Source organism: Telmatherina bonti, assembly GCF_933228915.1.
Source record: "Telmatherina bonti genome assembly, chromosome: 21".
NCBI lineage: Eukaryota > Metazoa > Chordata > Actinopteri > Atheriniformes > Telmatherinidae > Telmatherina > Telmatherina bonti.
Window position 1 is genome coordinate 24,696,520 of NC_136630.1, and position 26,717 is coordinate 24,723,236.

A 26,717-nucleotide genomic window follows, 5' to 3' on the forward strand; every position below is an offset into this window, starting at 1 on the left:
GTTTGTTGTGTCTGTAGGTGTTTCCTCTTCTCCAGCTTCTGCAGCAAATTGCTCTGCATTTCATACAATAGGCTTTGGGAATTTTTTCAACTTGCAGCACAAACTAAAGGATCATGGCTTTCTCAGGAAATACAGCCATCTTATGTCAAAGGAAAGGGAATGGAAATTTGATTTTGTTTTTCACATTACAATTTCCACAGTAACTGACATAAACATAAAGCTAAAAGACTCACATTTCAGGGTGGTCCATCCTAGAGGTTATAGGGATGACCCTTGCACCATTTCATCATTTTCAGAGGAGACATATACAAATGCAATCATTTGCAATGTCACAGATGGAGTACTGAATCATTTGACAGACTTTTCACACATAAAATTCATACATATGATTGAATTAGCTTTGATAAACAGAGAAAAACACACAGAGACAGGAACTTGAAGCAAGCGGTGATTATCATATTGACACATTAGACATGTTAGACATGCGTTAACCCTGGCACACACCAATCCACAAACACGGTCTTCCTGTCAGCGTAGATTCAAAGCGTCTCCATGTTGGAGTTGGCTTGTCGAGTCACGCATTGTGGAATCAGCTGATTGTGACAGACAGATCAGGGGAAGTGATGTTACACGGCATAATAATGCAGCAAACATATGCTGTGTCTTCACATCATTCTCTCCCAGGTCGACTCGCTGTGAACTTTGGCAGACATGTCATTCTGGATGTTTTAAAAAACAGCAGCTTGTATGATGGTAATGAGTAGGATCATATTTTCACATATGGCCTTTGTGTGTTTAGCAGATGAGTTTTAATTTGCCCCACTATCCTAGAGGTCAGTCTGAGAGATCCACGCTATTTTCATCACAGATGACTCTATGCTTCCAAAAACATGCTGAACATATTAACACTGTGTTCCAATGAGCTCTGTCATAACATTATCCTTACAACCCATGCTGAAACAGTCACCTGGTCAAGAAATACAAATGCAATACAAGACAATACTGTCCATACCATTATAAAAAAAATATAGGAGTAAAACTTCCTTCTTTCCTAATGTTTTATATATCAGGACATGAAAAATAAAGAGTGTTAACCGGGTATTAATATTCCAGCAACATCAGATGAGCATAATACATTATTTATTTAAAGGAAACAGGACTGTAGAAACCTGTTGTTAATCTGTTGTCCTTGATTAACTGATCGTCAGTAAACACGCCTATAATAAAAGAAGGTTTGGTAGTTTTGCTGATCAGGAGTAGTTGGGTGTGTTTTGACACAATATCATGGAGAAAAGACCGAAACCATGATTGTATAGAAGCAGCTGTTGCTGCTCTGAAGTCTGGGGATGGTTGCAAGGCCATTTCTAACTCATTTAGAATCCATCGGTCTTGTATATGTAAGGGTTCAGGGAGAGTCTTATTTAAAAAAACCCATATCACTAATTATTTCAAAACAGAAGTTTTCTAGAGCAACATTCTCTAGTTAGATGGAACCATAGAGGATGTGATAGTTCATAGTTGAAGAAAACGAAACAAAGTCTATCAGTTTAAACACCTCATAATAACTGTTAAGCACGGGGGTGGTAGAGTGATAGTTTAGACTTGTTTGGCATTTACAGGACCTGGGCACTTTTCTGTCATTGAGTGAGCCTCAAACTCATCTTATGGGGTCAAATGTGAAGCTTGTGAAGCAAACAGTGAATCATAATAATCATATTTGACATGTTTTTAAGTTTCTGCAGTGACAATTCTTTCTTATTTGTTTAATTTTAGCAGATTTTTCAGCTTTACAACACCCATCGATTTGTGAACTATGACTTAAAATTTTGAGGAATTTGGTTGTTGCAGTGTTTTTTATTTTATAGTCAGGGGTCACCATACTTAAAAGGTGAAGCTGGGCTGAGATGGTATTTAATAGGAGGTCATGTTTGATGCAGGGGAGTCAGTCACCTATGAAGCCAAGAGGCTACATCCCTATTTTATATTTGGTGAAGCTTGCATGATGTAAAGACTGGTTAAATATCTTTTGGGTTTCTTTCTGCTTCTCTTGGTGGTCGGTGTAATTTCAGAAACCATTTAATTCATTCTCAGGTTCAGGTTGCACAGCATCTGCTACAGCTCTCTGTAAATCAGCCTCCTACTCTGACTTCACATCAGCCATAAACTGCTGGTGTGTGTCCCACCAAGATAACTGCAAACAGCCACTGACCCCAACTGACGCAAAGCTGTTTGCTTCCCAGCAGCACATTTGTACCATTTCTGGTATCACAAATATACTCTACCAAGGTGAAAGCTGAATACACTGCCTGGATTCCTGAATTTAAATATGCAAATAGGTATGAGCCTCCAATTGGATAATTACTACATGGACGATTATTGATCAGCTGCTGCAAGTTATTTAACTTTAACTGATGCAGCAAGTAGCCCTTCATATAAAAAAAACCAGTGGAAAGACACATCCTGTGGTTGTGGATGAAATAGTAGTTTGTCAAAGAAAAGTCAAATCATAAGCATGAAGCAGAGAAAGCATCTAACAGAAACTACTAAAACTGGGTCAAGACCTGTCCAGCACATCATTAAAAACTGGAAGGATAGTAGGAAACCACCATCTTCAAGAAATGTGGTCAGAAAAAATCCTGAATGATTGTAATCATCACTTTAATTTTTGATGAAATCAAGTCAAAGAAAAACACCAGTGGGATGTTGTTTAATAGTGAAAATAATAGCTTTTCAGTGTGTACAATGTGAAGGGAACTCATGGTAATGGGACTGAAAAGCTCTGTAGTGTTGAAAAAAAACACTAATCTGTAGGGCCAACCAGAGGAATGGGCTTCAGTTTGTTTGGAAGCATAAAGACTGGAAATTGAATCAATGGAAGAAGGTCATGAGATTTACGTTGTTCCACAGTGATGGAACATAAAAGAAGTGATGCAGCCACTATGCCCAGTACCTACTGACCAAGCCTGTGGGGGCAGGCTAGGATCCGGGGTTGCTAAAGATGGTCAGATCTAGGTAACACCTTATTCCAGTTTTCCCTGATGGCACAGCTGTATTCCAAGATGATAATACCAGGATTCATAAGGCTCAGGTCGTGAAAGAGCTCTTCAGAGAACAGGAGACAGCTTTTTCACACATGGACTGGTCACCACAGTGTCCAGACCTGAGCTAAAGTGAAAATCTTTGGGATGTGCTGGAAAAAGTTGGGCACAGTGGTCGGACTTTCCCATCATCGACACAAGATTCTGGTGAAAAATGAATGGAACACTGGATGAAAATAAAACTTAGTTTAAAGTTTGAAGTTTAATGTTACAGCAAGTGCTGCCATATTTAAAGTAAAAACAGTCCAATGGAATATTAGTGTGACTGTTTTTTTTTTTTTTTTGGCCAGGCAGTTTATATGACCAAAGTATGATGAAGATGGATTTAGATTTGTGAGATAGTTTACCTGTATCCATCTCCAGCGGCTTGGATGCTCCTGGAGATGTTGGATGCTATGGGGATTTGCTCTGTTTTGGAGCCCCTAGTGGATAAAGGGTGAACTGTAATACACTGCCGCACAGGCTTCACTTTTAACCGCCGGAGGTTGCCGCTTGAACAGAGGTGGCAATTCCTGGTCCAGAAAGTAAAAGTCCTGTCCAGCAGCTGTTCTGACCAGTCACCAAGCAAGCTGAATTTAATGAGCAGAGTTTATTCGCCAGGTAAACAAGCCTGTTAGTGAAAACACCTTTTCTAAATGTACAGGTAGATCCAAAAACATGGCAGGACTTTTACTATCTGGACCAGGAAATTGTCACCTTTGCACTTGAATAAAATAATAATAAAACAGTAGACCTCGTTGAAAGCTTAAAAAGACATTAGCCTAACCAATGTACAATGGTCTTGAATAACCGTCTTGAACATTGAATATGTTGGTTATGTTAAATAGGCTAACTTCAAAGCAGAAATAAACATGTTTATAGCCTGGTACAAAAACCTTTTTAGGTTCAGTAAGTCAGGTTTACCTACATGACAACTGTCATCAAATCCATTTTTTTTTCTAACTTCTCAGTTTGGAAATAATTTAATCTCAAAAACATATTTAGGGGCGTGTCCTTATGACTGACACGTACCTGATCTATGGCTTCAAGAAGGAAGAATGTAGAACTGCGGTTTTTAAACGCTTAACAGCATGACTCAGCTTTAGCCCGTTTACTTCCGTTAGCTGGTTAGCTCCTGTTAGCTTCTCTTAGCTCAGTTAGCTCTTAGCTACAGGTAGGTCAGGGTTTGCTAGATGTTGATCGTCCAGCGCCATGCTCACAGGCCCCCTCTCATCTTTACCTCTTTGCCCATTTTTGTATAGTCTGGGAGCGAAAAGTTGGCAAGATGGCAACACTAGCAATGAGCTATGAGCTCAATGAGCTCCAAATCAGATCTTCAGAAACCTATGGGTGATGTAACAGGGGCTTCATCCATCTTTTATATACAGTCTATGGTTTCATTAGACTTCAGTTTGTTATTTAGATGTGAGATGTGTAACCTAAGACAACACATTAGATTTAAACTATGTAAAAAGCATAAATGAAACCGATTGAAATAAACTTTTTCCTTTGTCGAGTTTTGCAGCTGCAAGGTGCCAGAAGCCTTGTTAGCATTTGATGTAGAATCCATCTATGCTCCATATGTTTGCTGTGAATTTTCAATCATTTATAGTCTGTTTAAACTAGTGTTCTAAATGTCCTGTCAGCAGAGTACTAATGGCCAGTTTCAGTTTCAGGATCATCACACTCAGCAGGAGATTAATCTATCAGCTCCTGAAAGACTATGTAGCCTTATAATGAGTTTTTTTTTAACTGCACACAAAGCTCATGCTTTGCATTTTTAAAGATCTTGTTTAAAATCCTTTTCAAATTGCCTTTGAAGAACGTCATGTGACTGGTAATGTGACACTTCTCTGGTGTGATGTTCCATACTAATTATCAAACTCATTAGCTTCTCTTTCTTTACGTTTAAGTTGCCAATTCTGTGCACATTTGTCCTCTTGTAAAATATCGGATAGCTTTACATAGTTGATTGCGATTCCTTCAATGTCTTTAGTTTTTTGTTTTTTTTTGTCTGTTTGTTTTTTTTCTCCTGAGCTTTACAGTCCAGCTGCACATTTATACCTCCTACTTTCTATTTCCCAAAGAACTTGGAATCTGGCTTGAAGGACTCATTAGATAATATTTCTTAGATTATATAATATTTCTTGATTATAACAGATCATGTGCTGACATGCATGTGATCTATTATAACCTGGTGATGCCAAGACAAAAGTCTGGAAAGTACAGCGTGTCCATGTTGAGGAGATGAAAAGGTGTAATGATATTTAAAGTACCTGTGTTTTTATGATTAGAAAACCGACCCAACTGTGAAGTGATCAGGACTGACTGAAGTCCCTGTTGAGTTGTATCATCTGTCATGGGCTATTTCTTGGCTAAATGAGGAAAAATGAATAAAATCAATTGGTAATTCAGTCAGAAGGCCATTTCAGCTATTTCTTTTAATACAATATTAAAAAATGTTTCAAATGAATCCATTTATAGGAGATGATAATTGGTTTATACCACTAGCATAGTATTAAAAAAGGCTGTGTTGTTGGTACGGAAGATGGATCACTTTTAATGTGAGAAGAATTCCACATTAGTGATGAGAAAAGGGACTCCTGTAGGATCTCTTTTTATCATTAGTGTTTCCTATTCCCCTCACAACTGCTTTTATTTTCTCATTGAGACCACTGGAGTACGGTGAACTCATTGTCATGTTGGAGCTGATGCTAGCTTTGTGACATGGTGCATCATCCTGCTGGAAGTTTCCATCAGAAGATGCTACACTGTGTTCATAAAGAGATGGACAAGTTCAGCAGCAATATTCAGGTAGGCTGTGCTGGTTGAACCGTGTCATGTTGGTACTAAGTGGACCAAATTGGGACAAGAAAATCTCCCCCAACCATCACACCAGCAGCAGGCTGAAGTGTTGATCCTGACGGCAGGATGGATCCATGTTGTCATGATGTTTCCAGCAGATTCTGATCCTACCATGTGAATGTGGAGCTGAAATGAGGACTGTCTTCTATTGTCCAGTTCTGGTGAGTCTGTGTGAATTGTAGCCTTGTTTTTCTGTTCTGAGCTGACATGAGTGGCACCTGGTGTGGTCTTCTGCTGTTGTAGACCTTCTGCTTCAAGGTTGGACATGTTGTTTGTACAGAGATAATATTCTGCATATTTTGGTTAGAATTAGTTCTTATTTGACTTCCCGTCGCTTTTCCATCATCTCCAGCCAGTCTGACCGTTCTCCTCTGACCTCAGATAACAACAACAATGGTTGGTCTCATACCTGACAATGATAAGTCTGTGTATAGGAAGGGGGTGGATCATCTGGCAGGATGATGTAGATTCCCACAACTTCACCATCAATGTGGACAAGAAGAAAGAGATGGTGATTGGTTTCGGGAAGGCAGGAAGAAACAACCACAAACAGATCACCCTGCATAGGGCTGCTTGGAGAGGGTCAACAGTATGACGTTATTAGGTATGCACCTTCCTTATAAAGTGTATTTCTCCATCAACTCCCCAAAAGTTACTAAAAAAAAAGCAAAAAGAAACTTTTAGAGACTGACAAAAGCAGGTCTTCCCACGTCTGAACCCATCACAGTGCGCAGAGGAAAAGTTGAAAATATCCTGACACACAGCTTCATATCCTGATTTGGCATCTGCAGAGCTCAGGACAAACAACAGCTCAACGGGATTGTTAAGACCACCAGCGGGATTGTTAGAGCCCCTCTTCCCATCTTCATGGACATTTACCACCAGCGCTGCATCCACAGGGCCCACCTCCATCATAAGGACCCTTTCCAACCCATGTCTCATGTCTTGTTCTCCCCTCTGCCATCTGGTAGGAGATACAAAGCATCAGCTGCAGACTCAAAGGGATGCTTAACAACAGCTTTGTACAAGCAGTGAGACTGATAAATAGTTTGCACTCTATTCCCATCTATACACACAGCACCTGCCTAACGGTGAGACCCAACAGCTCAGTGTGAATGTTTGCAAAGAATGTCATCATGTAGTTTTTTCTTATTCCGTCTTTCTGAATTTATTTTACTTTTGAGAACAGAAAACTGTTCTAGGCTGCCATGTGATTGGCTAATTAGCCATTTATGTGAACTGGTCATTGGATAAATCTACCAAAAGAAGCGGTTTAGTGCATGTTTAGTGCATGGGATTTTTGTTGTCAGTATATGGCCGGCTAACAGGATCGTCATGGCGACACATGAACCACAATCCCACCCGACAACATAAGTGTGGGTATATGCAAAGCAGCTTGACACTCCATGAATAGCTTTTCTACATCTATCAGCTTGGCACAGACACACACACACACGCACACACACACACATACATAAAGACACACAAGCCAGCTGGTGCCAATCCGTAGCTGTATCTGGGTCAGAGCTAACAGAGATGAATCGAACACAAAGTTTCTCGTTGCCCCTCTTTCTTCCTCTCATTCCTCCGTTGTAGGGATGTAATTAATAACAGAAGTTCTTCAGGGAGAGGGTGAATAAAAGACGAGGGTGAGTGGGAGCCGGTAAGGTGAGAAAACCTTATACAGGAGTGGTATATAGAGGTAAGGAGAGAGAGAGACGGTGACACATTTTGACAAGATACATCTGAGATCAGCGGCTCGGGTGCGTAAAAGTTTGATGGCACAAGGTGTAGGTAGCAGAGCTTAGTGAAGCGTTAAACGTGATGAATCTTTCATAACTTCAGGGGGTTAGGAGCAACTGAATGGTACATCGCTGCGAGCGCTGGCGGGTGTTCCAGTGTGTGGGTTTGCTTGATGTTGCCCGGTCGTAGCTCTCAAACTCAACTGTGTGATGCATGTTTGTTATTTCATCCAGCAACTCAAATGAGGCTGAGTTCTTACTTTCGAATTCTTACCGAACGCTTAATTTCAGCCGGCAACACAAACTCACGGCGTGTTCATTCGCCCCAAAAAGTAAAGCCAAAACTGACACAGACGAACACACCTCGTTATTTTCTAACTAAAACAATGTTTTACAATGAATATTTGCTTAAACTGCTGTGACAGAGTTTCATAGTAATTACTCAGCTTGTCTGTAAACCTTGAAGCAATGTGTGGGAGGAAGAGAAAATGCCCCGACAAGCCTCGCGATGAATGTTTCATGTTGGAAAGTTTCTCGATGAATATTTCAGATACAGAAATGTCAAAAAGGGAGCAGCAATGTGAGGCGCAGACGGCCTCATATTGTGGATCTGCACCGAATGCACTGATGAAAGACATGACATGGACTTTGAATTTTTTTTTTTTTTTTTTCCTTCTTGAAATGAGAGAGAAAACTAAACTTGGCAGTGGAGTTCTCGCTGGATAGACCACGAATCAAAAGCATGGTATTTGCTTCTTGGTGTGCGTGTATGTGTGTATTTGTGTGTGTAAGAGAGAGAGAGAGAGAGAGGAGTGAATTGGAGAACAGATTACAACTGAAGGAATAAAGACCATACAATGAAAGCTCACTGTGAACATACAGTAAACGGCTTCAGTGTCACATGTCTTGTGTTGTGTGGATTTAAGAGTAAGAACATGTTCTCTCTCAATAAATATCTCCCTGGTATAAGAGAGTCATCCTTTTTTACGCAGAATGAGTGGATCTTGTGTTAAAGAATGGATCTTGTGTTTTTTAACACAAAATGGACATCAGTTTAGTCAGTAACAACCTTCATTAAAACACTTCCTAGTTTTGTTTATCCCCATAAACTCCTTCCTTTTTCAGCTAAAATGGGTTTTTATGGATAAGAGACATGTTGTAGACCAATTGTCTCAACAATTGGTCTACAACAAAGTAATTGGACTACTTTTTGTGCACCCCTGCTGATGTAACTGGACTGTTTTTGTTGCAGTGTCATCTGCTACTGGAGAACAGACACTGGTCAGTAGTGGTAATGTACCTCTGTAAAGGCATTTAAAACCATCCAAAACCACCAGAAGAAGTAGAAGAATAAAACCATAAAGTTGGCTGCTGTTCTCCTCAACATCTACTGCTTCTTCCTCAAGTCATTTGTGCATTACAGTGTGTTCAGACCAAACGTGTTTTGAGCGTTGAAAACACTGAACGCTCGATGCTGGTCACTAAACTGCCACTTTTGTGTCCGACGCCCAAAACGCTCCCAACGCTCCTGCCGCGTCTGCCGCTTGTGTCTGGAGTGAGCGGCAAACGCGACAGAAAAGAGAGGAGGGAGGCGGCGCTTTCCTTACGGTCAGTTTGAATGATGACGGATTCAGTAGAGATACGGCATGGTTTTATTTAATAAATAAAGCTAGAGGACGTTGTCGTAGGGCAGTAATAGTCAGTGTTAATGCAACAAGAGCCGCACTCAGCAGAGAGCCGCCGCCACCCCCAAACAAAGTGTTGCTAGGCAACGTATCCTGCTACGTTGCCAAATCAGTAACATTCAGCTTTTTAGCAAGGAATGGTTATCTTAAATATTGAAAGTAATGGCATCTCAGCCCCGTGTCTGGGTTCACCACAAGCATCCTGCAGGAGCTGCGACCTGATCGCTCTGATTGGTTGACGCCCTGCTTCAAGCGGCCAAAGTTCAGCTTTGTCCATCTCTGGATTTTGATGCGCGAAACGCGCGTCGAGCTTAAAAAACTTCTTAAATTTTCGGCATGTTCCGCGCGGAACGCCGCCGCTCATAACGCAACGCGAGAAAGCTCGACGCCCTCTTGCCACTCCTCCCCATAGACTTTACATGGAAACCTGCCACTCTTGACGCTCAAAACGTGTTTGGTCTGAACACACCGTTATGTTCTTCCTGTTCCCTTTCTTCTTCTCCAATTTGTTGCTTTCACTGGTTGTGTGTCAGTGATACAACTCAACACCTTGTTTTCTGATGACATTGCTCTTTTATCTGCATCAAGTGACAAATAGCCAAGCCTCTTGAAAACTGACTAAATTATTCAGGTATCCAACTCAGGGGAGGCATAAAACTGTCCATCCATCTGCGTATCCGTTTTCTGCATTGAGCATAAACGAGCCATTAGAAAGTACCTACAACTGCACGAACATAGGATAAATTAGGCAATATGGTCCTCCATGCATTTCTATTATTTACTAGTTGAACTTGCTGTTTACTTGGCTTTACCTGAGAAAGCATTTCAGGTTCAGGCATTATATGATACATGACTTCTTTAAGGTTGAAGGAATTGTTTTGGTTTGCTTTGGTAAAATAACTTGAAAAAGCATCTGCTGGCTTTGAGGAGCATCTGCCCTGGGTCCCTCGGCTCCGTGTGTCTGCAGCATTAATGTGAACCCGATACAGAGGTGTAACAGCCAGTCACAGCAAAGCAAATGTCGAGAAGATTTGCCATCGGTCGGGATGCCGAGAGTGGGTAAACAGAGAAAGCAAACAGTGGAAAGAGGGCTGTTAGGAAGAAGTATCACCTCAGGTTATCAGACGTCAGCCGCTTGTTTTGTTTGTCTGCAGAATTTATAGTCTGTGTTATTCACTATCTTAACTTTTAATACATTTTCTTTGAATATTTTATATGGACTTTAGAGGCCCTGTCATGGACTGGGTCCAGGGTGTGCCTGACTCTCAGCCAATGATTGCTGGGATAGACTCCAGGTTCCCTTAATTGGACAGAGTGGTTAAGATGACATGATATGGATTTTAGCTTCTGTGTCATATATATATATATATATATATATATATATATATATATATATATATATATATATATATATATATATATATATATATATATATATATATATATTGCCATTTTGGACAAGTGGTTTTTTTTTTTGGTTTTTTTTTTACCTTTAGACTTCTCCTCTAGAACAGTTTAGCTTACATTGTTGGGCTTCATTCTTATAGCACAACTCCACATTTGTGATTTTACAGTTACTTTTTCAGTTGAACATACTGTATTAAGACCCTGAAGCTAAAATCACATGCATTTCGATCACTTCTACAACTCTTCCTTAGCAACAAAGTACATCACGTTGACATTTACCAGTAATTTTTGTGATTGGTTGGTGTGATGCCTTTTCCACCAATAGGAAAAGGGGTATTAGTAATTTTTTTATAATCTCTTTTTAATTCTTTTTAAGAATTTTTTTCCTGTTTCTTCTAGCACCAAATGTAATGGGAATACGTGTAAAACACATGGTGTGCTTTTTTTTAAAATCACAACTCTGGTTTTACTTGGTCTGTCAACAGTTTAAAAACTAAAATATAGTTTGACATCCAGACTGTCAACGGACGTTGATACGGAGAGTCTTTGTGGCAAAGTTATGCTGCTACATCATCTTAAATCAGTTCATGCCATTTGGACACATCAGGACATATGTCTACTTCAGAGGGTTTCCCGTTATCTCATACTGCGTTCCCTGGTTTAATGCTTGGCTTGATGCATTGCATTTCATAATGTGAAATTTATAACAGCTGTTTAGGTGCGTTTTATAGCGGCAAGGAGGTGGTTTTAACTGAAAATGCTACTTGAGGTTTAAGACGAAGGGAAAAAAAATACAACACATCAAAGAACAAACTGGCATCTACAACGCAAGGACGACTGAAACCATCATCCTTTCGAAGTCTTCGTGGGTTTAGGTGAACATGCTGTCTGAATGGGCTCAGCTAAAGGAAGAAAGGTTGAAACATTCATTCTGTTGTTGAAAAGCTTCCCATCGGTCTGTATCTTGTTTTCACTGTTATTGCTGTTACTCCGCCTTCCACTCACTCTGTCCAATCGCTTGCCTTCACCCATTTCAATTAGTCCATCCAGCTCAAGTATGACTCAGAAAGGTGTGTCAGTCTGCCATGTGTGAACCAGCGAAGTGTGTGTTTGTGTCTTAAAGAGTGCTGATGAGAGTGGGTGTTTTCATGCTGTGTCATTTTGAATTTTGTCATGTTTTCCTGTTTCTTTGCCTCTTTTCTTCTGGTCTCCTCAATTTGCTCTGCTGTTCTCTTTTGCTGTTTCCCACTTTGACTTAAATCCCATTTCTTACCTTTTTGGGGGGCTGGGGTGGGGCTTTTTCCTTTGTATTCTTCTTTTTTTTTATTATTCTCCATACCTGTGCCTCTTTCTTTCTCTCTCTTTTGGTATTTAAGCGAAACAGCAGAGCAACTCTGCTCGGGAATTCCAGTTCAGTGATTTGTGGATTGTGCTCCAGTAACTGTTTATGTTGACAGCTGTTTTGTTTTGTTTTTAGACTCAGTGTTTGCTGGATTTCTAAAATTGGACATCCATACCTTGACAACGAAGGTTGACACACATTTTTCTCCTGGCAGACACTGAGTGTTAAGGTTTATTACTGAGCCATTCACCATGAAGGACAGCAGCATAAAAGCAGCCACCGCATCTTGCCAAAATAATACCTCAGAAATGTAAAAATACAATTCGTTCTCTCTGATTATTTCCATCTGGACTTAAAAGCTTTAACATGTGCCATTGCTGCTTCTATGTCCCATGTCCTTCTCGTTTTGTTCCACAGTCATCCACGTCCACATTTTAAGTCTTCCTGGTCCCTACATATCATCCATCCCCCTCCATCTCCACTTTCCAATCAGCCATAAATGTCTGATGGGACTACCACACCCACAGATGCCTTCAGACACATTCAGAGGAGATCCAGCGAAGCAGCAGTCATTGCTCCAATGAATCACAGCAGCAACTCGTTCTCTCGTTTTTTTTTTTTTTGTTTTGTTTTGAGATTCATTGTCAGGCCCCCGTTTCATCGGATTAGCCAGCACAACATCCTTTCTACTTCACCGCCTACCTCTTAACACACGATCACAACATCCTGGACAACTGCAGGTCCTCTTTGTTCCCTTCCCATATTCTACATATCCAGTCCAAACCAACTTGCCCACACAATCACAGTACACTCATAGTCCTGTGGTGTGGTGTGCTTCCTCATCGGTCCCACTACCAAGGACCCTCACTGTGTCTGTATTTCCCTAAAAAGAAAAAAAAACAAATGACCGCCTTGGAAATGTATGCATTATATTTTTGAGAGTGGCCACATCCAAAAGCAACGCCTCCCCCGAGTCGATTCCTCTAACCCTCTCACATAGTGGTGGGTGATTTTGACGGAAAGGTGAGTGAGATGGAGGGCAAAAAGAGGAATGGCGGCTGTAAGGTTGGAGTTGTTTCTGGACAGGGAACAGTTCTCTGTTTTTTTTTCTTCCTCTCTAACTGTGTTTTCTTCTTGTTTGGCAGAACTTCCAGCACATTTCAAGAAGGGTTTTAGATCTCTGACATGCAGCAAACCTAGAGCTGAATGCCTACGGGATGTGTCTGCTTTGCTCTCCTGTTGAGCTGCGCTTCAGTGCCCTGAGCTGCATCTCTGACATAAGACTCATATTACCACCATTATTGTGCTGTAAATGCATGAATACACAATAACAGCTAATTTAGCCATTAAACAGATGCAGGGTGACGGTGCTTTAATCGCTGATGGACATACAGCCATAATAGACTTGTCCATGCTGCAAAATATAATAAATTTCAGTCTTCATCATGTTGATTTTTCTTCAACCAGAATAAAAAAAACATGCACAGTTTAAAAAAGAGAAAAGCATTTGGAGCAGTGTGGCTTTAAAAAGATCTTTTGTCCCCTACTGGGACCAATGCTTTAAATGTCAGTAATTTCACAATAATAGTAATGTTAATTTAGTATTTATCGGCATCAAAGTTGGAGATTAACTGCTGATTAAATGTTAAGTTTACAAACTATAGCTTAACAATCGTATTCCCCTTAACTAGCTTCGATTTGCATGAAGGTAAAAAAAAGTTTACACGCCTCTTTTGAATTCACATTAGGAGGAAAGAAAGAACTAATCCAATCTGGAAAAGAACAGAATTACAGCTCAGGTTATAATTTTTGGGTCTGAAATTTCCAAATAAAATCCCAGATATTGACGGATGTGAATAAAAATACTGACACACAATTCTCTATTATGCTGTATCAATGGTATTTGTTTTGTTTTTCCTCTCTTACCAGAAGATAAGATATGTAGTTCATATTTGAGAACCTCATTTTCATTGAATTTCAGGGAATAGCTTTGTACGCCATACTGCTCCCTCTGGCTACACAATACAGCCTTGTTTAATCCCAGTAAACCTCTAAGAGAACCCAAACATACAGGAAAAACATAGAAATTCCACACAGAAAGGCGCTGTTTGACCTCCCCCAGCCGAGGCTCAAACCAGCAACCTTCTTGCTGTGCCGCTAACCACTGTGCCACCATGCAACCATTCCTTATAAGGAAGTGTCTTCTCAGTTTTTCACTTCGCTGAATGATGGCAGTCAGATGTAAAAGAGAATATTGACAAGCTTGTTGCAGCTTGTTTTCCACATAGATTAGGGATCTAAAAGTGTTCATGTCTCTTTAATTTAGTTGTAGACTCAGTATAGAGGATTAAATCTGTGTGAGAACAATGTTATGCTGTTGATCTCATGTAAGAGACTACTAGATGCATTTTACAAAGTCTTTTCACCACTTGGAAATGGAAAAAAGGCTGGGATTAGTCGACAATGTATTCAATATTAATATATTGCTACCAGGGCCAGCCCTGGGCTGACAGGTACCCTTGGCAAAGAGAAGTTTTGCCCCCCCCACCCACCCCACGTAGCAAAATGCTAACCAAAACTGAAGCTAGCTCAGTCATACACATTTTGTAACCAATGTACAAATTCTTGTCTTATTAACAAACAATTCAAAGTCACACTGAAATACTCGAAATCACACGAAATGCAACAAAAATGATAAATAGAACAACATAAATAACACTTCTGAGTTTAGCGCAAAAGTCCAGAGCAGCGATGGCACAAAGCAAAATCCTAAAACAATGTAAAACAGTGTAATCAGCGCGCTGACCAGTGATAATAAAGATAAAAAAAAACACTTTCAAGATGACACACATATGACAAATGTCATTTCCTTTTTTTAAATCCTGAATTTTAAAACCAGCAAGTTCTGAACCTGTAAACATACATAATAGATGTTCTCTTACGGGATTGCGCTGATCCAGAGATCTGGAGTCTGAATAAAAAACTCACCAGACAGAAAACTTGTCAGAGTTTAGATTCACAGAAAAACTGTTGGCAGCAACAAACATCTACATCTAATACATGAATACAAGAGAAAGTTTAACTATCAAAGAACTGTTACAACAAAATAATCATCATATTTTATTTACAACCTGTTTACTGCTTTTTTTTTTTAAGACGACTGATGAGTTTTATACGGATAGAAATGTCAGCTTCAACAGGATTTTAGGCTAATCCTAAACGTTGCAGCAGACAGAGCTGCAGCTCAACACACACTGATCTGATGGACATAAACTGTGTGCAAACTAAGTAAAGAACTGCTTCAATGAGACCTCACATGGACAGCCTTTCCTGTTTCTCTGGCTAATTGGGGTTCGAACCAATAAAACTTCCCACTGCAAACATGAGATCTCAGACCCTTTAAGGTGATTGTCCTGGATGTTCTGTTAAATGTCCTGTAAAGGATGGAAATGCAGAAAGCTAGCGTTGTGACGGTCACAGAGCAGTTCCTCACAACCCTTCTGCATTTCCACTTGTCCTCAATCCTTTTCTCAGTGATATGAAAGCTCCTGAAGGAGGCTACACCGGTCACATCAGTGAAGGACTTAAGGGGAGACAGTGGGAAACAAAACTATTGTCTCATTCTTCCATGAAATACTTTGCTACCATCGTGAAAAAAGGATTTCAAGCCAGCTTGACTTGACTCAAAGCAGGTGTAACAAGAATTCCCTCACTCATTAAGAGCACTTTTATCCTTTGTTCCCTCTGCGGAAGTGGAAAGAGCAGTGGACTGAGGGCAGCCAGTGTAACTCAGCTTCCTCTACTTTCACCTTTTCTCCCCTCGCTTCACTCGTTTTCCTCCCGTCTAGAGACTAATTGAGTTTCAGCCGAAAGGTTTCGGCCTCTCCTTTCCCACCCTCGTCCCTCTGTCTCTTGTTCAGGCTCGCCCTCTCTGACCCGTCCATGATTTTTGGCCAGTTCTTACTGTCTACCTTAGATTGTTTTTCCAGGGATGCAGACAAGTACAAAGTGAGCACACTAGTCGTAGCGTTTCTATATGAATCATTTTCCAGGGCCGGTAATTTATTGAGTTTTTACTGTATAGCAACAGGAAGAGAAAAACAGTGAAGGTGTAGCAGCAGTGCTATGTGTTTATGTCCGCCTTAGCTCGCCGTGCACCTGCAGACAGTAAGTAGAGCAGAGGAAAAATAATGTTTGCTCATCCGGAGATGATAAAGGACCTCGTAAATATGAAGTCCCAGTGAATGAACCAAGCTGTTGCATCCCGGCACAGATACGCCAGCCTGCTTCGATTCATCCAAGTTCATCCAAGACACCCTAAATCTGCCCAGTCTACCCAGCGGCCATGTTGTGAGGCTTACAGAAATACTGTTTCATTTATTTAAATTTAAAAAAAAAAAAAAAAAGCATCTGATGAGATGAAAAGCTGCCGGTGCAGAGATCAGATCGGGGTTGGAGGTACTGAAAAGCAGTACAGGTGACAGAAAATGTCAGCCTGCTTTAGTGCATTTGTTTGAAAATCCGGATAAGCTCACCGGAGGCCATATTGTTTTCACTCTCTGGCACGCACATCTCCACAGGTGTTCGCTAATGGTCAAACTCCACCACTGGCTGCCCTGCAGATCCGCCTGTATGGCCAGAAATCAGGTGTGTCTCCCCTGTTGTCAATATCAATAATTACCAGCAGGCACACAATTAGCTGTCAGCAAAAATGACCCCAAAACCAAACCTAGAATAATTAAGTTGAAGGCGCTCCATGGAGCTCATACCCCTGCCAGTTCAACAGCTCTGTTGTTTACATCATCAGCAGCAGCAGAGACAGTAAGTTTAGTTCTTATTTTAAACTAGCATTTTAAGATGATATTTATTATTCTGTGTTTTCTAAAGCATGGTTTTAAACAGGCCTCTTTCACAACTTTTATTGTCAGTGTCTTGTGGCAGTGAAATTCAGAAACTCCTTCTTTGAACCTGAAGTTTAAAAAGTAAACCCTAACATCAACCTAGAAGACAGAAAATCCCCTTTTATATTTAAAACAACAAGTTTCAGTGTTCGGAGAATTAATAAACCCTTTGAAAACACCTCAACAATATGTCCAAATTCAGGCCGTTACAGCTCCACAACCGACCCAGGTTGATTTTAAAGAGTCATTTAATCGTCCTCATCACCAGACTGGAGTAATGGGGACATTCTTATCCTCATTTTTCCGACAGTAAAATAAAACAAACCGTATTTCAGTACGTTTACAGTCACTGTTAAGTTGAGTCATTTTTACTCCTCTTCTAGCCTTGTCCCAGTCTGCGAGCACAGACAGGGGATGGATTTATTGAGTTTCTGCCAGGAACAGTAATGACATGCTCCCATCAGCCTTTTCTGATTGGCCGATTAAATCTCCAATCAAGGCTGTTAACTATTTCTGTAGTAGAAACCAAATAAAATCATGAACTGAATATACATGCTGGATGCGTTGCAGTTTTAGAAAACCTCCTCCTACACCTGCAAACTAGGTAGTACATATTGCAGGCTAGGTCGGTAGCTAGCATGCACTATGCTATGCTAGCCTGTTTCTGGTTTAGAGAAGTAGAAGTAAATAGTAGCATTGCATTGTTTTCTGGGAGTGTTTCTCAGATTGGGGTACTTGGACACACTCCAGTCGGTACTTGTTTTATTTTTTCTATCTATATGACTTAATACATGCGACTTCTGTTTGGATTATGAGTCTAGTCAGTTCAGCAGGCACCAGACAACAGTTTGCATGCACTCACCCAGTCACATTTAATGCATGTGTGTGTCCAAACTATCGCCTGATACTGTATAGATTATAAAAGTCTTGTTATATTTGGAGTAATACAATAACTTGACTTTTTGAGCAACAGAATTTCACAATAATTCCATGCAAACATATTTTCATGATGCTGATGTTTGAGATAATCACTGAGAATTATTTGATTATTTTTTAAAGCTTATTTCATCAACACCAAATCTCAGCGCTTAGCACTATGAGTCTAGCAGCAGTGAGGCGTGCCTCCACTTTGTGGTGAAAACACTGCCAGGTGATGAATAAAACAAGATCACACTTAGACAATTAACAATAAGCTATTTGATTTTTTTCTGATTAATACCTATTTAAAGCTTTGTAAACTATTACGATCACTATTTTGAACCTGTTCTAAACCATTTTCGCTGCTCCCTGGAAGTAGGAATTTTCTTTGCCCCACTTTTAACGGAACTCGGCACCTGCAGGTATTCATCACAAGAGATAAACTTTCATCTTTATATATGAACGAGATGGGTATATTTGTTCTTTTAACCGACTGCTTGCTAAGCTGTGCTGTCTAATTCCCTGATCTATGAGCAAATTTCCGTGGATTCGATGGGAAACCCACTCAGTACACACCACGAACCCCACACACACTCATGGGAATCATCTCAGCTGCAGCCAAAGCAGCCCACCTGTGCTAATAGAGAGTGCTTACAACACCCAAAGGACTTTTCCCTTTTTGAATGTGGGTGAGTGTGATTCCCTTCCCTGATCCCCTACTGGTATGACCTCTCCTTCACTGATGGTGCGATAAGGTGATAGATGACACAAGCCTCCTGTTATGTCCTCATCTCAACTCCCAGCCTATCCATCCATCCATCCTCTCTGGACGGAGGGAATAGGTAAGGGACAGAGTGATGGATGAGTATGGAGAACTGCTTTCCTGCTATGTTATGCCCCCTCCTGAGAGAAGGGCAGTGAAAAAGAAAGGAAAGGCGGTCATGTGATGGTTGTGAAGTGAACTGGTGGGATCCCCAGACTGAAAGACCCTGACAGCAGCCTCCTTCATGAAGTCTCGCTGAGCAGTACGGTTTAGCTGTCATCACACTGACTCGCGGAATGGTTGATCAGACAGGAGGAGGTTTGATATAATTAGTCATGGCTGCTGACCACAGGGGTGCTTGGCTGGATTCTCCCTCTCGCTTCATACATTATGTGAAGTGCCTTTCCCTTTGGTAAACTCTTCACACCTCTTTACATATTGTCATGTCCTTAATGCGCGCCCACCCTCGTGAGTGACTTAAAGTGCATTAAAGTTTCACTAACCCCCTTTTTTACAAGAGGCTTCGTTGACTCCAGTCCTTGACGTTGCAGGTCTACTGTACCGTTTCTCAGTGTATTACCTTCTATCTCACTTTTTACCGCCACCTCCCCTTCCTGCTTACCCCTTCCCTCAACCCAAATACCCCCCATCCCTCCTTCCCACCCCTACCATTTCCCACTTCCAACAGAAGCTCAGAGTAAGCCTTACTACTCCGACTACTCCCCCACCCGGCTGCTCATCCACAAGATGTGCACCAGCCACTACCTGGACCTGTTCATCACCATCGTAATAGGGCTCAATGTCATCACCATGTCCATGGAGCACTACAAGCAACCACAGGTTTGACACATAGAGGCGACCCCTCAGTAAACTCTCTTATCATCTTACAGACTTTTGTTTTGCAGTAGATTTTAGGATTGAACTCTAAGTTCTTCCAAGTTGCTTTCATTTTTTGAAAATACCAAAACTGAACTTTCAAACTGGATGTGACTGGGACATTGGTTGAATCCCTTTATGGCTTTAGGAAACTTCCGGGCACATCGTCAGGTACTTCTAATTATTTAAACAGAGGAAAATAAAGGAATAAAAAGAAAATAACTGTGAGAGCCTGGCAAGAAAAGCAACAGCAGACTATAAAAGTGTGGTCAAAATAATAAATGAAAGATTATTGCACAATCAATAAATAGGAGAAAAACATATTAAAAAGGTTTTTAAAAGTGCTTTAACCTGTAAAGAGTTATCCTGGGGTGCCTTAGATCTCATCCATCAAGTTTGCCCAAAAGGTAATTACATGTATCCTAAGCACTGCTGAGGTCTGGTACTTATTTATAGTCCATATTTTATTTGCAATAGGCAGCTGTTCCAGCTGGGATTTGTTGTCCACTCATTTAAAAAAGAACTTCGGCATGTGGTTATAGTAGACTCTAGATGTTTTTTCCTGTTGCTAATATCAATCAGGAGCTAATATCAACCAGCTGATGCCCTGTACTTGCTGTATATGCATGCTTTTTGGAGCAGTCAGGTAGCAGTTCATTGGGGTACATTTTGGTGGCAGTGTAAAATTTCAAAATGTGCAACAGGTAGAACTTTTTAGTAGAAAAGAGAGTCTTCAAGCACAGTTGTGTAGGGTAGGTACTCCTGAAAGTCGGGTAAAAATCCCTGACAACAGCCCTTTGTGTATACTCTACATTTTCAAAGCATCCATGATACTTTACGTTTGTCATTGACAGCACAGATGGAAGGTAATCACAGTTGGTGCATTATGTATTTATATTTTTACTTGACATATTTATTGTCACTGTAAACATCGATCAGGTATAAAGAACTGCTTGATAGCACGCTAACAGCTATTTAACAACCATGTCAGGCTTTCTGCTGCTTGTCATTGAGTGTTATTGACAGCAGAACCATTGTTGTGACCTTTTCTCTCTTGTTTTGAAGTTTCTCTCATTTACATGTTTGGTTAATATAAGCAAAGAGTCTATCCTAGCATTTGGTTGCATTGACACAGACACTGTTTGGTCCGCTTTAAACTAATCTTAGTCCATTTCCATCGATTGTGCAGCTTGTTGGGACTAATGTGAGTACTCATTCACACTCTGGTGCAGACCAAAGCAGTGAACTGTGGTCTGCTTGAAAACTGGGAGGCCTGAGTTCACTAGCAATTGAACCCTTTTGTCGATGGCTTGCAGTATGAAAGAAAACGGACCTTCCAATGGACTAAGGAGAGGAGATGATGTAGGAATACGTAAAAAGTAAAAAAAAACCTAAAACCTTAGGATTGCGTAAACTTTGTGTTGTGTCATTGTTTACTTTTGGTGAACAAGCTACTAATATTTGTGGACAATCGATTAGCTGGATTTACTTAGTCTTCCATTTCAGGTCATTTCAGGAAATGTGACCCCCCCCCCCAGGGAGCACCTGCAGCTGCAGGGTGCGAAACTTTTCAGAATTCTCTATCTCAATCCAAACAAAGTCCCTGGACTATCGTGCTGGGAATGCTCCTTTAGAAAGTTGTCACTTTAAAGTCCCTTTTCAACTAAGAAAAGACGCTTGAGTTTTAAAAATATTGGTTGTGTAGTTAGGAAAACAGTCATAGTTAGAGACTTTCTGTAATAATCAGGATAGAAAGTAGGAATATTTAAAGAAAACATGTCTTCAGTGTGGAACAGAGGGTCTTTGGGAAGTAGTGGCTGATAAAACGGTTGGGTGGAATAAAGATATTTGGTACTGGACTAGTCAACAGTCAACAATTTGCCACAAGTGAGTTTAGTAAAATCCCTGCTGACCAGCAGTTCTCCCAACATCTCTCTGCTAAAGGTCAGTTTTTACATGTAGATGGGTGCTGTGAATTCCCCCACAGGCTAAAGTAGACACTTTGACTCTAATGGCCTTTTCATTGAGAATACGTGAGGGAGGAAGGGAGAGGAGGATTATGTGACTCTTCTAAAAATGGAATTTCTAATATTGGAGAAAAGAACACTTTATAATATGAATAATTTGGTATTTTAAAAAAAAATAGATATTTATTTACACAAAAAATACTGTTATGTGAAAAAGTAAACCCTGGATTAATCATAAGGTTTACATATCAGGACATAGTTATTTGGTCTTTGTTAGACCCCAAAATTAAGTCATATCCAATCTCAAATGAAGGTAACAGCACAATTTAAAAGCAGTCTAACAAATTCTAAATACATCCACACTGCTTCGATTGTAATTAGAAGAAAAATTACAGGAGTGCATTTGCTGAAACACTCAGCAGTAAGCACCACCTACATTTCTCATTGTGTAAGTAATACCAAGAAGGAAAGACATCAGAAATGATCTTAAAGAGGCAAATGTTGCTGGCCATGAGCACAGGAAGGGTTATCAGAATACATCCAATGACTTTGGAGTCCATCACACATTGAGAAAGATTAAACACAAGAGGCATTCAAGACAGGTGGTGATCTTCCAAGCAAGTTCGCCTCAAGGTCAAACCATGAAATGCTCAGAGAAATAGCAAAGAACCCAAGAGTTACATACCGGACTCTAGGACGTAGAGCTCAGTCAGCTCGCATGTCAAATGTTAAATGCCATCATAATAAAATTAAAAGAAGACTGAAGACGTGTGGCTTGTTTCAAAGGGTTGCAGATGAAAGCCTTGTCTTTCGAAAAACACCAGCATAGTTTAGATTTGCAAAGTTCCAAATGAACAAACCACAGGACTTCTGCAACATTGTCCTTTAGACAGATAAGACCAAAGTGGAGACGGATGAACAAAATACACACCTCAAGATATCACAAGTACATCATACCGACTGTCAAGCACGGTGGTGGAGGGTTAATGATTTGGGCTTTTTTGCCTCCACTTTGGATTAATTGTTTTATTCATAAGCTTATCTGTCTACCAAAGTAATCTAGAGTCTAATGTGATGCCCCCTGACTGGTGGCCTAAGCTTGGCACAGTTTGTATCATGCAACATAAGAATGCTCTCAAACACAGCAGCGGATCTACAACAAAAGGCCTGATGGAGATGCTTTGGTAGAATGTCTGCGACCCTTTTTGAACTGATGCAACCCTGTAAACAGGAGTGGACCTGTATTTCTCCACAAGAACGATAAGCAGTAAATAGTTGCCTTAAATTATTCATGCTGAACATGGTTTTACAATCAGGTAGTGAACTTAGTTCTTTTACATATCATGTCTATGTTTTATAATCTTTTTTTAAATCGATACATAAAATTGTTGTTCTCATATGAGGTTGGATCTAATTCATTACAAAGTCTGTTCAGGACCAGATGTTTTATTTATTTCTTTTAATGATGTCCTGATCAGTACAACCTATGTGTTGGAGCATTGTATACTCTCTGTTTCACATGACTGTATATCCTCTCTAACTAGCAATTACTTGTAAGCTGAACTGGCTCTCCTATAAAATATGACAGCAGCGAGATGAGGTCATTCCATTGTTTCTTTTTATTGCAGAGTCAGCATGTTTTCATGATAGCCATGACTCACTTTGGTGTCATAAATGCAACGCTGGGTTTACTGACTTGTTAAGATGGATCCTTCATCATACTTACAAATTATTCTAATGTAATCATTTCTCTCTCAGGAGCTGGATGATGCACTGAAGATCTGCAACTACATCTTCACTCTCATTTTTGTCCTGGAGTCCGTCTTCAAGCTGGTGGCCTTTGGCTTCCGTCGCTTCTTCAAGGACAAGTCAGTGTTCGAATCCCAGTGACTGTTCAGCATAAATCAGGGACTCTGCACACATTTCTAGCTCCATGATTAATGCGTTGACATCTGATTGGATGTGATCATTTAACGAGTTGGTTGCTGAGGGTGCCGTTCTTTAACCTCTGAGTCGTGGAAAATCTGAGGCAGCATTTACGGAGCCTAAATGAGCTTTGCTTTTCTTTTTTCCCAAGCTGCTCCAGTGAACGTTCCTCGGCGAGGCCCGTATGAATACAAAAGGCCTCGTTAAACACCCATAAAACACAACTGCCTCAGATGATTTCATTGCTTTGAAATCCCTGGCCTCAATCTGAAAACCACACAGTAACGCACCAACACAATCTCAACAGAACAAATTTATTCTAGCACACATCAAATTAGCTTAAATACAGATCCTAATACACACATACACACACACTCAACTCTGGAGGCATCTTGCGTTTGGACCAAAGCTAACCACCCAGGATTTCATAACACCACAGTACACCATTATCCAGTTTGAGCCTGGAAGCAGCCTATAAATTCACTGCACTGTCATCCACTTTCACACACAGGTACATCCAAACAGATAAGTGTAACATTCATCCAGGACCCCCGGGGTTATTTTGAAGCAAACTAATTTTAAGGAGAATTTCGTGCAGAGTGAAGGTTACAACGAAGAGTTAAATCCGGTCTGAAACAATAGAAATGGACAAGCCAGGTTACTTTGACCACCCACCACCGTCCTTATTGTTTAACCATTCATTTTCCTTCCAAACAATCCGCTCGGTTTGCGTTTATGACACGGCAAGAGAACAACAAAAAAGTTTGGCCCGATACTGATGAAGTCTCCAAGCCGCACACTTCACGAACCAGCGCCATTGCTGCTATTTTAGTCTGAAAATAGCTTTGCACGCTCCCAGATGCTGCAAATCCAGCCAGTTATCCTGTCTCTGTAGGTTTTAGTTGATGTGATTAGTTAGGGATGTTCAAAGCATCTGCTTAATTTAGCAACCTTAAATATTTCCCTCTGAGTCTGATTTAAGTGGCTGTAAAATGTTTGTGGTATGTTGCAGCTTTTTGCAGCCTGGTTGCTTAAACATGTGCAGGGTGTCGGCGGTAAGGTTTCACTGCAGAGAAACGTTTTTAAAAATCCCTTTAGAAATGATCAAACCACCGTATAGTCCATTTATTTAGTCAGTATAGTTCAGACACTGTGTTATCAAAATATAATGAAGCTTTGACACTCTCTCTGACAGGAGGGTTTATGGAAATCTAAAGAAAGAGTAAAAAGCGTCTAAACTAACATGTTGATTTAGTATCTAATATCTGGGAATTAAGACATGACCAAGAAGCTCAAGATAAAAGCTGTCAAAGATGTTTCGCTGAAAGGACAAGTACTTCCAAGTTGTGTTCTTCTTATTAAAAGAGTATTTATGGACCGCTTCACCAAAGCAGGAGGGTGTCAGTAAAACTGAATGTCTTTTCCTTGATAAACATGCTTTTAATCATCTAAACAGCTGAATTTTACTTTTTTAGATTGTGCTTTTGCAGTTAATCACCAGATTTGTTTTCCCTAATTACTGATATCCTGAGTGATCCTGTTATTTAAAACTGGTTTTTGCTCTTAGCCTCATGTTTGCATCTGGAAATAAGTTCAATAAAAGATTAATCGAAAAGTAATTTCTTTATCAAAGAAGGAAATTTCAAATATCTTTTTGACCGCAACAATGCTGAATGCATCAAATATACATACATACGGGGACTTTTTGCATCACTTGATGGTAAACATGTCTTCTGCCCCCTGCTGGAGACATTAATAAAGCAAAAGTTGTGTCGTCCAATGATTGCTGGGATAGGCACCAGTTTCCCCACAATCCTTAAAGTGGAACTATTATGTGTATTTTAGGCTAATTTATTTTTATTTTTGAGACCAGAAGGGCTGGGATTGATCGAGTTATTGTCACAAATCGCTTTATTTACTTTAGACCGACCCTCTCCGTAGGCTGTCAGATCAGCCTGTGGGCAAAACGAGTGGATTGAGACTCTTCCGCATTAAGCCCCGCCTCCTGCCACTGCACTACATCTGGAGCGCGCACCGCACCTGCTTTCGCCGTCATTGTAACATCTCATAAACAGAAGGATTAGGCTCATATAAACTCAATAAAAAAACAAAATACAATGTCAACACATAGCATACAGCCCTACATGTTGGAACCTGAATCAGAGCCTGAAAACAAAGTGGAAAACAGCAACCCACAGCAACGAATGCAGCAGGATGTCTCTCTTTGGTAAACTCACCAGCCATCGTTGGCAATAACTTTATCCCACGTTTTCCACCCGCCTGATGTATTTGTACATGCCCTTGTTAACCAGTAGAAGGTAACCAATCACCGAACCTTATCCCCCGGGACGTCACAAGGATTTCCAAGTAGAAAAAACTCTCTGAAACAATGCGTTTTTCATCGCCATGGAAACCAAACAGAGAGAGTGCTGGAACTCAAACTCAAACTCAAACATGCGTTTAGGTGATAAAAAACAGTGTCGTTCACATGTCTGATGAGGATTCAACATGTAACACCGTAGAAAGCTCAGAAAACTCCAAATACCATCATAGGAACCCTTTAACTGGACAAAATGGTTAAGCAAATGAATGAATAAATAAAAAAAGTAAATGAATAATTATGTAAATAAATAAAATACAGAAATAAATTAATTATTTTCACAATCACACAGTAATAAATATTTAAAAAAAAAAAAAAGTTTGTTTAATTAAGTTTTTTCTTACATTTTAATAAGGAGCCATAAAAAAGAAGACTTCGTATTACAAAAATATACTTTTCTCCCCATTTTTTCTCTCAACCACGCCTGCTGTGAGTGTAAGTGCTCATGTACATGCTACATTGCTACCTTTGTTACTGGAGGATTCCACTGGTGGGGCATTAGAGAACTCACATAGAATTTCCAAATTTAAGCCTAAAAAAGACAATAAAAACTGTGGCAATAGAGAAGGTTGATTCATTTTTATATCATAGTGCAAAGATAATGAAAATATTTAAACATATATAAACAAAATATATATAAACATAATGTTTAATTTTTTTTATCAGAGATATTTACAAAAGTAGTTTGATAAACAATATTTATGAGAAAATCCTTAATATTTTTCCAAACTGACTCTTTCTTACAGGGAGAGTTTTGAATATTCAATGACATTTTTTTATCACTTGATTCTTCTTTTTGTTTTGTTTGTTTTGTTTGTTATCCGCTTGATTTAGAGCTTGGTCAGGCAAGCAGAGAAATGGTTTGGTG

General features: G+C 40.1%; 1 protein-coding gene across 1 annotated transcript in view; it reads left to right on the forward strand.

The window, feature by feature from the left end:
- cacna1g (calcium channel, voltage-dependent, T type, alpha 1G subunit) overlaps positions 1-26,717 on the forward strand; it is a gene marked incomplete at both ends in the record, with an annotated part of 337,957 nt that overhangs the window by 288,523 nt on the left and 22,717 nt on the right. Inside the window, 2 exons of the mRNA XM_079261395.1 lie at positions 19,389-19,540; positions 23,302-23,411. Coding sequence (XP_079117521.1) covers positions 19,389-19,540; positions 23,302-23,411 — 262 coding nt within the window. The remainder of the gene's footprint in view (positions 1-19,388; positions 19,541-23,301; positions 23,412-26,717) is intronic.